The sequence below is a fragment of the Corylus avellana genome, unplaced genomic scaffold (assembly GCF_965113065.1).
Source record: "Corylus avellana unplaced genomic scaffold, dhCorAvel1.hap1.2 HAP1_SCAFFOLD_209, whole genome shotgun sequence".
Taxonomy (NCBI): Eukaryota; Viridiplantae; Streptophyta; class Magnoliopsida; order Fagales; family Betulaceae; genus Corylus; species Corylus avellana.
In genome coordinates, this window is record NW_028290597.1 from 1 (window position 1) to 14,880 (window position 14,880).

At 33.9% G+C, this 14,880-nt stretch overlaps 1 protein-coding gene across 1 annotated transcript; it reads right to left on the reverse strand.

Moving 5' to 3' along the window:
• Positions 1-7,405: 7,405 nt before the first annotated feature.
• On the reverse strand, positions 7,406-8,096 carry LOC132188557 (VQ motif-containing protein 11-like). The gene has a single exon (XM_059603050.2). The coding sequence runs from the start codon at positions 7,970-7,972 to the stop codon at positions 7,406-7,408; it is 567 nt and encodes a 188-aa protein (XP_059459033.1). The 5' UTR covers positions 7,973-8,096.
• Between the last annotated feature and the right edge of the window lie 6,784 nt (positions 8,097-14,880).

Here is a 14,880-nt window from a genome sequence, read left to right on the forward strand (position 1 = left end):
ATGTATTTATAACATCTACAAAACCCTAGACTGGGCCCATATAAAGCAGACGTTTTGTATGTAAAACTTACGGGTTGTCCGGACAAGGGAGCTTGCTGTCCGAACAGGGGCCTTGCAAGCAAGCAAAAACAGGCTTCCTAGAATTGGTGTCCGGACAGGCTGCTAGGCTGTCCGGTCACCCACTGCAGAGGAGGAAAAATCGCATTCTGGAAATGTTGTCTAGCCTTGGTCAACAACTCCGATCGATGAACGTTTCTGGTCCGATTGAGCTAAAACTTTGTAGGGATGTTCATGACACGTGAATCCTCATTGTCAACGGTGGAGATTGGATTATAAGCATTCTATATCAGTGTTTGAGCCCGTGGATAATACCCTCTGTATTTTGGAACCGAATTAAGCCAACAAAAATACTCACAGTATTGATCTTTCGAGACAGAGCTAACCCTACTAAGAATTCGTAATATCTTGGGTAGACCATACATGATAATTACGACTTATTAAAGCATTAGTTTTCTGCATTAAAATTTATAGGCGATTGCCACTGGGATTACACCTACTTCCTGTCAAAATAAAAACCGTACTTTTATGATATAATAATAGAGACAACACCTCATTCAAATTTCTTACTCAAAATGCACGTTTATTTTCGTTCATAAATACTGGCTCATAGGTTGCCTATTTTGAGGAAACCCCTTTCTGAGAAGATGCCAATGGCATGTTCGCCACATCAGGTTATTTAAGAAAAGTCAGGGGTCCAGTTTGCATAATCCAGGTTTGATTAGAATATCTGCATTTTAATTAGTAGCTCCATAGGCACGATGATAATGTATGCATATTCTATGATTTCTAGATATCTCAAATTTGTCGATTTCACCTTCCTCTACATTCACTCTAATTATGCTTGAGGGGTGATTCCTCAGTTAGTTACCAATTAACTGATTTGGGGAAATTGCCAGTAACCCTGCCAAACTAGTAAATGCTATTTTTTGGGCCGTTACAAAGGCCATTCTTAAAAGTTGTGCCTCTCTAAACTTCGAGGACCCCTACCTAGAAGTAATTTAACCTCTAACTTATTGTTCTTTTACATGTTTTTTATTGTTTAAATTCACTCTTAAACATATTGGTTGTTTGTCTAAGAAAAATATATGATTTGCTAATGAGTTGTTTTTATATAAATGAGTCTTGCATGAGAAAAATAAGGATTAGAATACAAAGTTTATATTATGAAAATGAACAGTAGTTAAGCGACTATAATATAGGATGATGATGTTTTAAACAATGGGTTGGGGTGTAATAAATAAAAGTTATCACCTTTGAGCGTTTTGGATGACGTATGAGAATAAACTTGGTTGATATCTTGTATAGTGTATTAATTGTTCTAGGACTTCAATGATTAAGTTAAAGTTAAGTGGTTGCATGAAACTAGGATTTTGGTTGATTTCCTAGGTTTATAGCTTTTGCTATGGGAGAACGAACGTTTGAAGGGAGTATGTGAACTTTTTCCTTAAAAAACAAAATTTGGGGGTGACTAAACCACTTCCACAGTATATGGGTTGGCTTTGCTACTAGAGTATTTGATTAAATGATTAAATTTACATATTTCCATTAGTTTAAGCGTTTGAGACGGTGATTTAACATTATATCAAAGTTAGAGGTCATAAGTTTGAACCCTCATTTTTCATGTGTTGGGTCTCACCTTTTAACAAACAAGTGATGATTTAATATCTGCCACCTCCTAAAACTAGGGGTGTCAAAAATTACCGGAAAACCGGAATCGGAACCGGAAAACCGGGAAACCGGGGACCCGGTTCCGGTTTCGGTTTGAAAAATTCAAAAACCGGGTACCCCGGTTCCGGTCCCGGTTTTTGGTATCCTGTTTTTACCGGGAATACCGGAACCGGGTTTATATATATATATTAATTGTTTTACACTGAGGATAATCTCTATGAATATTTTTTAATGTTTTTAATATAATATATATATTATATTAAAAACTTTGATTTTTTTAGGATTTTTGGGCTTTTTTAGGTTTATGTTTTTTAATTATTTGGAACAATCACAACAAAACCTCTTTAATCAAGACAAAAAGACTAATTTTTTTTTTTTAAATGAGACAACTTATGAAAAAAAAAAAAATGGGCTTATTTTAGGCCCAACACCTAAAATAAGCCCAAAAACCAATTTTCTTCAAAAACCGGTTACCGGACTGGGTAAAACCGGAACCGGCCGGTAACCGGGGTTCCGGTTCCGGTTTTGGCCAAAAACCGAGAAACCGGACCGGATTAACACCCCTACCTAAAACCAAAGGGTGGCCTCTTCTCAAAATTAAAGCTCAGGAGTTTAGTTATGCAATTTTTGGGGTTTCGTGCGGGGGATGGGAGTAATATTTTCTTGTGGCTAGATTCTTTGCATCCGGATGGTATTTTGTTGGATGATGAATATAGCTACCTGGTTTTTTATGATTCTAGGGGTTTTTTAGAGGCTATGGCCTCTAGTGTGTTGGTTAGAAGGGAGTTGGTGTGGCATCCTGCTAGGTCTGAGCAGCTTGTGCACATTCAGAGTCAGCTTTTCAAAGTGAAAATTGTAGCTGAGGATAGAGTTCTTTGGGTGACACCAAAGAATGATTCTTACACTTGTAGAGATACATGGGAAGGTATATGGTCCAAGAGATCTGTGGTTGACTGGGGGAGTCTTGTTTGGTTTCCTCTTGCTATTCCTCGACAAACTTTAATTTTTTTCGTGTGTTTGGCTGTCAAAAACAGCCTCTCAACTGGTTACTCTCTATTGAGCTGGGGATATATATATATATATATATATATATATTGGTGATACAAGTTGTTTTTTTTTCCGCCGGCAGTGTGCAGAATGCAGGGGCCATCTCTTTTTTGAGTGTGGTTTTAGCAGGAGAATTTGGAGGGCTTTGATGAACAAGTGTTGTATTGTAAATCCTCTTAAAATGTTGATTTGTGTAAAAATTGGGGAATTGTGCCCTCTGTTGCAGTTTGAAGTATAGGTGTTCTAGTTTTGCCTTCGTATTTTGGCTTTTCTTGTGTTGCTGGAGTTTGTTGGGCTAGAGGTGTTCGTTGAGTTGTTTTTGTACAATTTGTTTCAGCTTGTTTTGTTTTAGTGTAATTGGCGTCTTTCGTTTATAATATTTTCATTCAACCAAAAAAAAAAAAAAAAACAACCAAAAGATTGTTATTGAATCCATATTAATGTTACAGAGTTAAAGGATAGAGAAATTTATAATGCTATAGAAAAATAGAGAGAAGTGCAAACAAAAAGAAAATAGAGACAAATAATTTTACTAGTAGTTTGGCGTTAGACACTTACGTTCACTACAATAATAAATTCTTATATGGGTATATTGTGGTCTTATTGCGTGATATGATGTGTACAAGATGCTTTATTTATAGTGCTTACAACTTATTTGAATTTATACAAAGAGTATACTACAATTTCTCCCGGTGTTCTCCTCATCTAATGGATATTGTTTTCTAAAAAAGAAAAAAGCAAAAAGCAAAAAAAAAAAAAACTTACCCCACTCGTCCTTCATATTTTTTTTAGAAAACAATATCCATATCGAATCAGGAAAACACCATGAAAACACGATGAAGAATTGTAGCATTTCTCTTATACAAATCCAATCTAATCATAATCAATGCCCTTCATTTATGGTAAGTTAGTCCTCATCAAATCCTTAAATTTAGGGTACTCCAACCATCATTTATAACAAGGATTTATATCCTTATCATATACTTTAACATCCTACCCCAAACGTAAGCTTGAGTTTGGAAAGAGATGAATTTTTCTTTTTCTTTTTTTTTTTTTGGGAGGGGGGGAGAACCGGAAATGGTCGGTAGTGGTGGCCAGAAAATCGCCAGAGTTGGTGGCGGCTGGCAACGGTGATCAAAGATGGACTTTTAGCAACATTAGGCCGAAAATAGGCTAAACAATGGGCCAAAAAAGTGGGTCAACTTGAGCCGAAGATGGGGCCAATTATAAGCCTAAAATGGTCCTAGATCATCAAATAAGACCAACATAAGCCAAAAAATATAGCCAAACTATGGGCCTAAAATGGACTTCGGTCATCAACCAAGACCAATAAAAAAGTCGGGCCTGAGTCAACAACAAAAGCAAAAAGATTAGGCCGACAAAAGGCATGAAAAAATATAGGCCATTTAGCTTCTTGTTTTTTCAACCCATTTATTTTTCTTCTGGAACCTACAGGTGTTGAATGTGAATCTAATGAAGATAAACGCGGATTCACGATGGTGGATGCGGATCTGGTGATAAAGTTGAAGCACATCTTCCAAATTAGCAATGGCGTGCGAAAGCTCAGTGGATGAGGGAGACAAGGAAAGCCACGCCTGCCGATTCGGAAACTTTGACGACTCACGATTTCTTTGCATTCTCTTATTCGTCCACGGCTTTGTGTCATGAATCATGCTGTGAAGACTCAACACGATCATTGCTTCTGTGATGGCGGAAGAAAAATAAAGAAAGTCCACAATAATCATTTAGGATTGTTAGTCAATGGCTATAATACCATGAAGAATTCATAACACTATAAAAATATAAAAAGAATAGCAAAAGAAAGAAAGAAAAAACTAATGATTTTACTGGTGGTTTGGCGTTAGAAACTTACATCGACCACTAGAATAGAATCTTACAGAACTACACTGATCTTATTGCTTGATATGATTGTGTACCTTCAATTTATAGAGTTTACAAATTATTTCAATTTACTCAAATCCCTTAGTTTAGAATAATTCAATCATAATTAAATCCCTAAGTTTAGGGTATACCCAAGTGGATAACATTGGTCATTGCACAATCAATTTTCAAAGTAGACATTGATGTGAGTTGTGAAAGCTCTTCTTTGCCACCAATATATATCATCTTTAAGGTTAAACCAACTCAACAAGGATCATTAGAAGAAGAAAAAATAAGAAAAAAACTCAACAAGGAATCTCAAAGCTTATCAATGCTCTTTTTGTAAGTCAAATGGTGTTCAAATGTTACTTCCTTTTAGATATGGTAACATGTTTAGTGCATATTTGAGATTGCGTTTGAGAAATAGAACTTTTAAGTCAAAAAGTATTTTTTGGCAAAGGCTTTATTTTTAACCTTTGGTCAAAAGTGTTTTTTTGTCATTTTTAGAGTAAAAAAGTCAAATAAATACTTTTGAAATTTTTTACCAAACATGCCAACTTATGTTTGATACAACTTTTTAAGTATTAAAACTACTTTTTAGCTTCAATAACACAATTTCAAACAGGCTCTTAGAATTTAAAGTTTGAAATATAGACAAAACAAGAACAAAGCTCGTCTTTGGGTTAGTTGGAGTTATGGGCAAATAAAAATGCCGAAGGATGAAACTAACGAGTTTTGTAATTTTTCCTATTTGGGTTTTCATTTCAAAGTGTGGTTTCTCATATTATTTAATTATGTGATTTATTACAATATTAATTATTAATGTGAGACAAAGTTTATCAAAGATAAACTACTAGTCTAGTGATCATTAATCAATCACATATGTTTCAATTTGTGATCCGCCCATCATATGCTTTATTTTTGGCTTAACTCTATAGCATTAATGTGTACTCAATAACAATTCTTACTTACAATTTCTCTTGAGCCATTGTCTTTGGACTTTGGCTTTTGTAATGTGACAATGATTTTTATTCTTATTGGCTGTGTTTGGCAAAGGGCCAGACGGGACCCAAAAATCAAAAAAAATTTTCTTAAAATCAACTTTAACATTCTTACTTTTTACATCACATCAATCACTTTTTATTACTATTCAAATAAAAAAATCACTACAAAACAAATTTTTTCACTTTTTATATACAAAACATTCTTACTTTTTTCTCTCATATCAGTCAAATCTGCTACAATACTGTTCCACTCTCTTTTTCCATTCCATTGCCAAACACAGCCAATATATAGGCTGTGTTTGGGAAAGAACTCAAAAAAAAAAGGACTCTACTATTCCTTTCAAAATCAACCACAACATTTTCACTTTCTACATCATATCAATCACTTTTTATTATTATTCAGATAAACAAATCACTACAAAATAATTTTTTTTTTTTTTTTTACTATTTCATACAAAATATTCTTACGTTTTTTTTTTTACATCAATCAAATTTACTACAGTTTCAGTGCCACTTCATTTTTAAAGTCTTTTAGCAAACACAACCAAAGACTCTTGACTATTGATCAGCGACACAACACGGAAAAGACGTTTCCACAATCACACGACAAGCATGGTATCTAACCACATGATTACACAACTCACAAAATTTACTTAATAAAATTAATTTCGTTTAGCATAATGTTTATGTATTAAAAGTATTTTTTTTTTAATTTCGTATAACACAATCACAAGTACAAGTAGACTCTTAAAAACAGGATGAATAAGTTACGAAAATTTAACGAACAAAAAAACAAAACCCCAATAGGTCTTTTCCCCGGTTTCCCCAAATTTTTGGTCTACAAAATGTCTTTTTTCAGTGAAAAATCCACCGATTTATTCCCTTTGAGCCAAAGTCAATGCCCAGGATTTGAAAAGACTGCTTATCCATTACCATATCTTTTAACTGTTTACCCTTTAAAAATCAAAACAAAAAAGAGACCTTTAACCCTTTGTTTTTTTACCATATTGATTCACCCCTCCAGAGTCCAAACAGTTAAGTCAACCGTATTTTCACTATTGAAGTACCCATCCTGACCGTTCATTTGACAGTTAAAGGACGGTGTATGCAAATAGTTTCGAATTTTGAACTAATAAGCCAGCTTCAGATAGATCGGACCGCTACTTTCCCAATAATGTCATACGAGTCCTAGATACCCAAGGACAAATCCTGGCCATTTATTTTGTCAGACAAAGGCGCCGCTCACTTCCTGCAAGTAATTCTCTGTCGGTCATTAAATCCAACGGCTCTCAGCCTTGAATGCTCTCAAGTCACCACTCACAATATAGAGGCCCTCCTCCAGCCTTCCAATTTTCAAGTCAGCCTTGTCAAAAATTAATTATTTGAAAAAAAAAAAAGATTGTGCTTCTTTAAAAATTAAAATGTAAATGAAAAGCAAATCCGCGCGTGACTTCACTTTCCAACAACATCGATGAATTAGAGCCGCCATTTAGCAAAGAGTTTCGATGTTCTACGAACCTAAATCTAGTTAAACTTTATTGAGAAATCACCACGCGCATCCATCTCGCGTGTAACACACGAGCGCCACCAACCATTTGATAAACGATAAATACACGAAACCAAAACAACTAAAACAAGATTTAATTGAAGCAACATTGTTGATTAAAATTGGGAAATTAAATCCATAAATAAAATATAATTACGTATTGTTACAAAATCAAGAAGAAGAAGAAGAAGAAGAAGAATTAGGAATGATGATCGGAAGGAGATTGGAGAGGGAACAAAGGCAAAAGCTCAGGCGGGTCGGACCCTCTTGGGGTACTGAGAGGGCTCGGGTGCAAGTAGAAACCCTTCTCGGCAATGGCTCTCTCTTCCTCCTCCTCCACCTCGCGGGGCGTCCTCGGGCTCCCACGCGCGTAGAACTCCAGCGGCGACACGGGGGAGAAGATCATGGGCCTTAGGGGAGGCCCGGAAGGGCCCAAGTTGTTGAAGTTGGCCCTGCCCATGCAGTGTTTGTTGAAGGCGGTGGAGTGGTCGATGTCGAGCTCCAGCTTTTTGGTGGCGTGCCTGCGCTCGTGGAGCTTGAAGGCGGGTTTTCTGGGACCCATTTCGGCGGCCGAAATGGTTCCCGCGGGTTTGGGTTTGCCGGTGAGAGGGAGCTTTTGCGCTGACGGGTCGTCTGGGGCTCCGGTTAGTCTCTGGACCACCGCCCGGAAGGTTGAGGGGTCGGCTTGGACGAAGGTGGTGTTGGGTGAGGTAGGGTCGGATGAATAGGTTGGTGAGTGCATGTTGCTGTTGGCGTTGGAGGCCATCAGAGAGAAAGAAAGAAAGAAAGACAGGGAGAGAGCACGAAGTGAGAAAGAAAGCGGGAGGGAGGGCGGAAACGTGAGGTTTTATATCGTGCGCTAGGAGAGAGAGAGACAGAGACAGAGAGATTGGCGTATTTGGTTTTTGTTTTGAGTTATGGTTGTTTTGGGCGGTCTGTGCTTTATGGGATACCGTGCGGTGGAAATGTCGTCAGAGACTGACATACGGGAAGACGGGCTCCGAGTGAAGTGTGTTAACCTGCTATTTTAATTTCGTGATATTTTGATGACTAAATTCTACTCGGTTAACATAATGTATTTCAAGTGATTTATAATATTATTTATTTTTAAAAAAATAGAAATATAACTCACTTAAAATATTTTATGTAAAGGCAAAATCAAGAATTTTAGTACCAAGGAAACAAAATTTAAAAAATATATATATATATTTGAGATGGGAGATAATTTTTGAAGCTCTACCTCTTAAAAAAACATATATTTGAATATTTTTTAAATTTTTTGAGAATTAATATATGGCTTGATAGAGCTGAACACCCTTGATGTCATGCTGATAAATAAGTATAAAGTGTAGCGTTTTCTTTATTTTAATTTTTACTTTTTTAAAAACAAAAAAAGTGTGACATTAAAACCGAAGTAGAAAGGATGGGGCAACTTCTTAGTGGCTTCAAGGATTTGTTTGAATTTTGTCATAGTCAACATATAATTTAAGTCAATTTAGAAGCCTGTTTTTTCTTCAATTTAGAAGGCTTTTAAGTCATAAGTCGTTGCTTTAATAAAATAACAAATCCGGCCACTAGAAGTCTAGAAGGGATAATAATTAAACAAAGAAATACACGTAGTAGCAAAACAAAAAAGGATTTGCAAGGAATGAAATGTGAGTGGAAATTAAACAGTAGTAGTTTGAATTTGAAATTAAAAAATAAATAAATAAATAAAAAAGGAGGGTGGGGCAATGAATGAAGAATCGGCTGGCATATTGAATGATGAGTCACGCGGGGTCAGCGGGGCATTGAAACAAGAAACGAGGTGAAAGACTAGACAGAGAGAGAGACAGAGTCTGCCACTCAGAAGACCTAGCTATCTGCCTTGTCTTTCTTTCTTTCTTTCTTTCTGCCATTGAGGAGGGAGGGTATGGCATGGGAAAAACTTTTCCTGGCATTCTCTTTTCCCTCTCACTCACTTTCTCCGTTTTTTCCCCCTTTTGTTTGCGTGAGGGATTGCTCTTTGACAAAACTTTCCTCTGCCTATTTTCAGGTCCACTTTTGGCTTCCTTCCTTGCACTTTCTTTGCTTCACTCTTCCTTTCTTTGTATTGCTTTTCTGGGAACGTTTTGACATTTGTAATCCCCTTGGCCGTTGCTTCAACACGACATTTCCTTCTTCTTTCAGCTTCTTTTCTTCGTTACTTCTTACGGTTTTCCTTTCAAACTTTCATTTTACATCAAATAAATGCGGTCACACAACTTTCTCGCGTATTTATTATACATACCAAACTGGATTTTCACATCCTAATTTATAATAATTTTTTTTTTTATATAAATATTATTTAGTAAACTGATTTAAAAAGGTATTATACGATTGACGTGTCTATGAAAATTAATCTTTGATTTTTTTTTTTTTAACAAATTCTTGTTAATCTAAAGATTGGCTTTTTCTATCATATCATTCTAATTGTATGATAATCGGATAATAATTTAGTAATTAACATTACTCTTAACTTTGTAACAATCTAGGAAAAAACAAATTAGTCACATCTGTTCTATTACTCTAAATAAAGGGAATCAAACTACTTTTTACTTATCTATTTAGAAAAACTTTATAATAGCTTCACTTATTATTTTCCCATGCAATTTAAATATTCTTTAAACTAAATATTAGAGGAAAGAGAAGTCATTTAAATATTGTTTCAAATAGTCTTCAAAGAGTAGCTCAATCGGCTGTGGATCACGCCTAATAAAACGGAAGTCACTAGTTTGAATCTCTCATCCCTCTTCCCTTGTGTGAACATATATATATATATATATATATATATATGTGTGTGTGTTAGAGGAAAGATAAAGGTTTTTTATATTAAAATAAAATTAAGGAAACCAAAAATGCTACCCTAAATTTAGAGTAGTATTTTTGCTTCTCTTGGTGTTTCCTTAGTGAGTATGTTTCATGTGATTTTTTTAAGAGGTTTTCCTATATTTAATGAAGGAAATTAGATTTATGAAAGCTGCTGCCAGTGTACTTATAAAGTTTAATTTCACTTATTAAGTCTGAAACTTAGCACCTGAGTAATTTGTTTTATTAAATCACTCAACTCTATGTCGACACCTCCTTATCAAAATGTTCCAAAATTTATATGTTGAAATTTGATCACAGAGCCTTCCAAACTGGCATGCATTAACTTGGTCATGCATACAAATATTCTGATTTAAACACTCCACCATGAGTGACGAGGAGGAGATTGTTAAAGGCCACGTTTGAGACCTTATTAAAATATTAAATAAAATAAAACATACAAGGGAGTGGAAGCATATTTTAAGTAGAAATGTTATTCAGCATTTTCAAATAGCATTCTTTTTTGTTTTGTTTTTTTATTTGTTTTTCCTTTTAAAAAAAAAAAAAAAAACAAGTGGATATGAATATGCCACGTAAACAAGAATGTTAGGAGAATGTTGAATAGCATTCCTCTAGTTTAAAAGAAGTCGGAAGAAGTAGAAAGAGAGACAAAAAGTTTGAGATGGTAATAATATATAATAGGGTAAGATTGTAATTATATTAACATGTATATAATTGTGTTACAATTTATTGCATTTAGGTGTGCTAGCTAGGAAAGTAAGTAGAACTTGAGAATTATTAGTTATTATTTACTACTTTCCTTCACATTCCCTTTTTTTTTAAGTACATGAAAATAAAAGAGAATGATAAGAACTTTACAAACTAGGGTAAATTAAGCTGAAGATTAGTGGAAAGCAATTGTAAATGTTAAAAATGGGTGGCAAATTTTACCCTTAACTTTCTGTTTTCGTTTGTGACATTTGAAGTGTCATTTTACCCAATTGGCTTGAAATCTGTTGTTCATATATTTAGTTGTCATTTTACTTTTATCACTTTTACTTCAGTTCAATAACAAGACAGAAAAATGGTGTTGATTCTTTTAATTTATTCTTAAATTATGATTACATAAAAGGTAAACTTTGAAACCAATACAATCCTCTCCAAAATGTATAAATTTTAATTTCCATATGTGATTGTTTTTCCTTTTATTTGATCTAAATTTTTTTTGTAGATGTTGAAAATAGATATGGGATTTTTTTTTTTTTGCTCAATCCCCAACTATCTCTCATTTTAAAAGTAGATGAGAGGTGCATAACCAGCATAGAGAAATTCTCATACGTGGCAATAAAAATCAGTTATCACATTACCTCAGTTGTATAACAATCATATATCAGTCTAGTAAATAGTATTATTATTCACTAGCATATTATACTTGAGATATATGATAGATCATGCCCCATTTGTCCCAAAAAATTTGTCTATTTGTAAATCCAACTTCCTGATAGAAATTAATTAATGTAATTTTTACAAAATAAAAAATTTTACAAATTTTAAAATTATCCTTTTCAATTTAAATTCAGTTAAAGTAAATAGAAAAGGGTAATGATATTTAAAAAAAAAAAAAAACAAAAAAAAAATATAAGTTAAGGTATTAAAATTGGTCCATTAACCTATCAAAGTGGACAAATTTAGGGACATTCTAAAAGAAAATAAGGAACAAATAAGATGAGAGGGAATGAATATGTGCTTTGGCTAAATTTAGGGAGCCGAAAGCATAATCTAGCAGCATTGAGAATAAGTTAGCCAAAATAAATAAATAAATTAGTCTTTTTTTTTCTTTTTTTTTTTGCCTAGAATTCCCATATGTAGAATTCCCACCATACTTTTTAGGAGTCAACCTATAATATTATTAACCACCGACCACGTGCCCATATGATGGCCATGTGATTAACTACTATATGCCCACTATGAGTGCTTTCTAAACCCTTTGCATTTTCTCCTTTTCCATAGTCAAAAGTCACTTAATAAGATATCATATGTAGAGATTTTTTAAATGACTGAGATTTTTAGCAATTTTGTTCTTTGAATTATTAGTAATTTTGACAATAAATGTAAGAGACAGGTTTTGAAAAACTCAACTATCGACTCAAACAGGTGAACTTTATAGAGACTCTTTCACATTTATTATCTGAATTATTAACAATTTGATAATTAAAAAAAATTGCTGAAAATCCGAAACCCTAGTTGAAAAACATGAAACATGTCAAGGAAACACTCAATCATATGAGTTGTGTGTGGAGGACAATATGATTGGAAAATAGACTATATATGATGCTCCAAAGAAATGTTGAGTGGGGTGTTAACAAACTAATCAATTAAGAAACTTAATTGAATAGTTTACAAGCTGAGCAAACAACCCACTAATTAGTTAAAGCCATTATTAAATGTAGATAATGATTAAAAGTAATGAGTTGGGTTTTATGTTCTGTGGTGGATGACTTTTGCTTTGGGGACAAGTGTTGGGTGTCCGTTACAGTAGTACTAAAGTCTTGGGCTGTATGGCTATTGGTGGGTTTGTGAAGACAGGAAGATTGTCCTTTAAGGATAAGCCAACAAATACAGCTTATTGTGTACTTATATATGCTTCTATTTTTCGTATCATCATTATCGAAAAATTATATAATTTTATAAAAATTTTATAAATTGAATGGTCACTAAAAAAAAAATTCTACCTCCACTCATGTCACGTCATTAGTACGTGTGATGCGATAAAATAAGTGTGAAGTATATATTATTATTCTTAGTAGAAATATTAGATCACGTTGGTTATAATTTGTTTGATATATTATTTTATCTTATTATTATTATTATTATTATTGGGTGGGGGGAAGGAGAGAATTTCATTTAGTTGGATGAAAAATGTGAACTCTTCATTTTTTGTTATGCATTTCTTAATTTCCAAATACCATCCGTTCTTCGATTTTTCACTCAACCGAAGCAATTATTATGTTAGCACTTTTGCAATAATAATCGGAAAGAGACCAATTATTACTTTTATAATTGAACTTCTATACAATTCAGGAACTTTATTGTGAATTCCCAAGACATTGAATCAAAGGAACTTCAGCAAAGCCTAGTGTCCTCCCAAGTTTAAGGCTCGTCAAAATATGTTTTTCATCAAAAAATAATTTCTTTGAAAATATTTTTTTAGGTGTTTGACGCATATGAAAAATCACAATTTTTTTTTTGGTTAAATTCACTTTACCTTCTAAAGTTTCAGGGATTTTTCAATTCGAACCCCAATATTTCAAAAAATTTCAATTCAAACCTTTCATTACTAATTTCCGTCTAATTTGACAGAAATTAAAAAACAAAAAAGCATCGAGGATAATTATGTAATTTCATAGATTTTCGTCCAATTTGACGGAAATTAGTAACGGAAGGTCTGAATTGAAAATCTTTGAAACATTAGGAGGGAAGATTGCCAATTTTTAAACATTGGGGTTCGAATTGAAAATTTTCTGAAATTTCAAGGGGTAAAGTGAATTTAACCCTTTTTTTTTTTTTTTTTTGTATATATATTTTTCCATTCAATCATATTAAACTTTAAATTACAATAAAGTCCTAATTGTAGTCCCGACGATGACCTAGCCAAGTTTCACGAGTCCCGACTGGGTCCAAGCGCAATCCTGACAGAGTTTCGGCGGTGGTCCAATTGAGTCCCAACGAGTCTTGACTTGGTCCCGACAAAGTCTTAACAATGGCTTGATCAAGTCCAGCAAGTCCCGACCGAGTCTAGCCAAAGTTTCGAAAGGGTCCCAGCGAGTTTCGATCATGTCCCGATCAGGTCTCGACAGATCCCAATCAGGTCTTGACGGGTCCCAATCAAGTCTTGACTGGTCCCGGTCAGGTCTAGATAAAAATGTGAAAACCCTAAACCCTAAACCACCCATCCAATTTGCAAGAGAGCTCTTTCCTTGCCTTGAGCATGCGATTTTATTTCATTTTGTTGTACTTTCTTTCAAGACTACATTCCTACTCTGAACATTAATCAGTTCCCAATTTCAAATTCAATTCGGATGAATTTATTATTATTATTATTATTATTATTACACGAGTCGATATGGTTTTCTAGCTAGCTTTTGTGCTGTCCATGTTTGCCCCGACACCACGTCAGAAGGAAACAGGAAAAAAAAAAAAATAATAATAATAATAATAATAATTTGAAGTCCTTTTATTTATTATTCATCGAAAATTACAATTACTGGTTCAAGCTTGCCAATTAAATTGTAGTCACGCGAGAGCATATATTATTTTTGGTTTTGGCACTCATCAAATTTTACTTGTCCATATCTTTTTAGTCCTCCAAGTTCCTAAGTTTTTGCTCTCGAAAGTTATGATTTTTCTTTCTATTTTCTTTTTCTTTTTCTTTCTTTGTTTTTTCCCTTTTAATCAGATGCCAATAGTGAGCCACATGTGTCTTTTTTTTTTTTTTTCTTTCTTTCTTTTTTGCCTTTAATCAGATGCCAATAGTGAGCCACATGTTTTTTTTTTTTCTTTCTTTCTTTTTTGCCTTTAATCAGATGCCAATAGTGAGCCACATGTTTTTTTTTTTTTTTCTTTCTTTCTTTTTTGCCTTTAATCAGATGCCAATAGTAGGCCACTTTTTTTTTTTTTTTAATAATATTATTTAGTAAATTGTTATACGACGGAGAATCAAAAGAATAATTCATTTAAGCAAGAGCAGGGATGAGCGAAGTCCCTTAACATGTTATACAACATGATGATGTGACAGTGAAATAAGCCATTCGATCAACAACCAAAAAAAAAAAAAAAAATCACGGATTG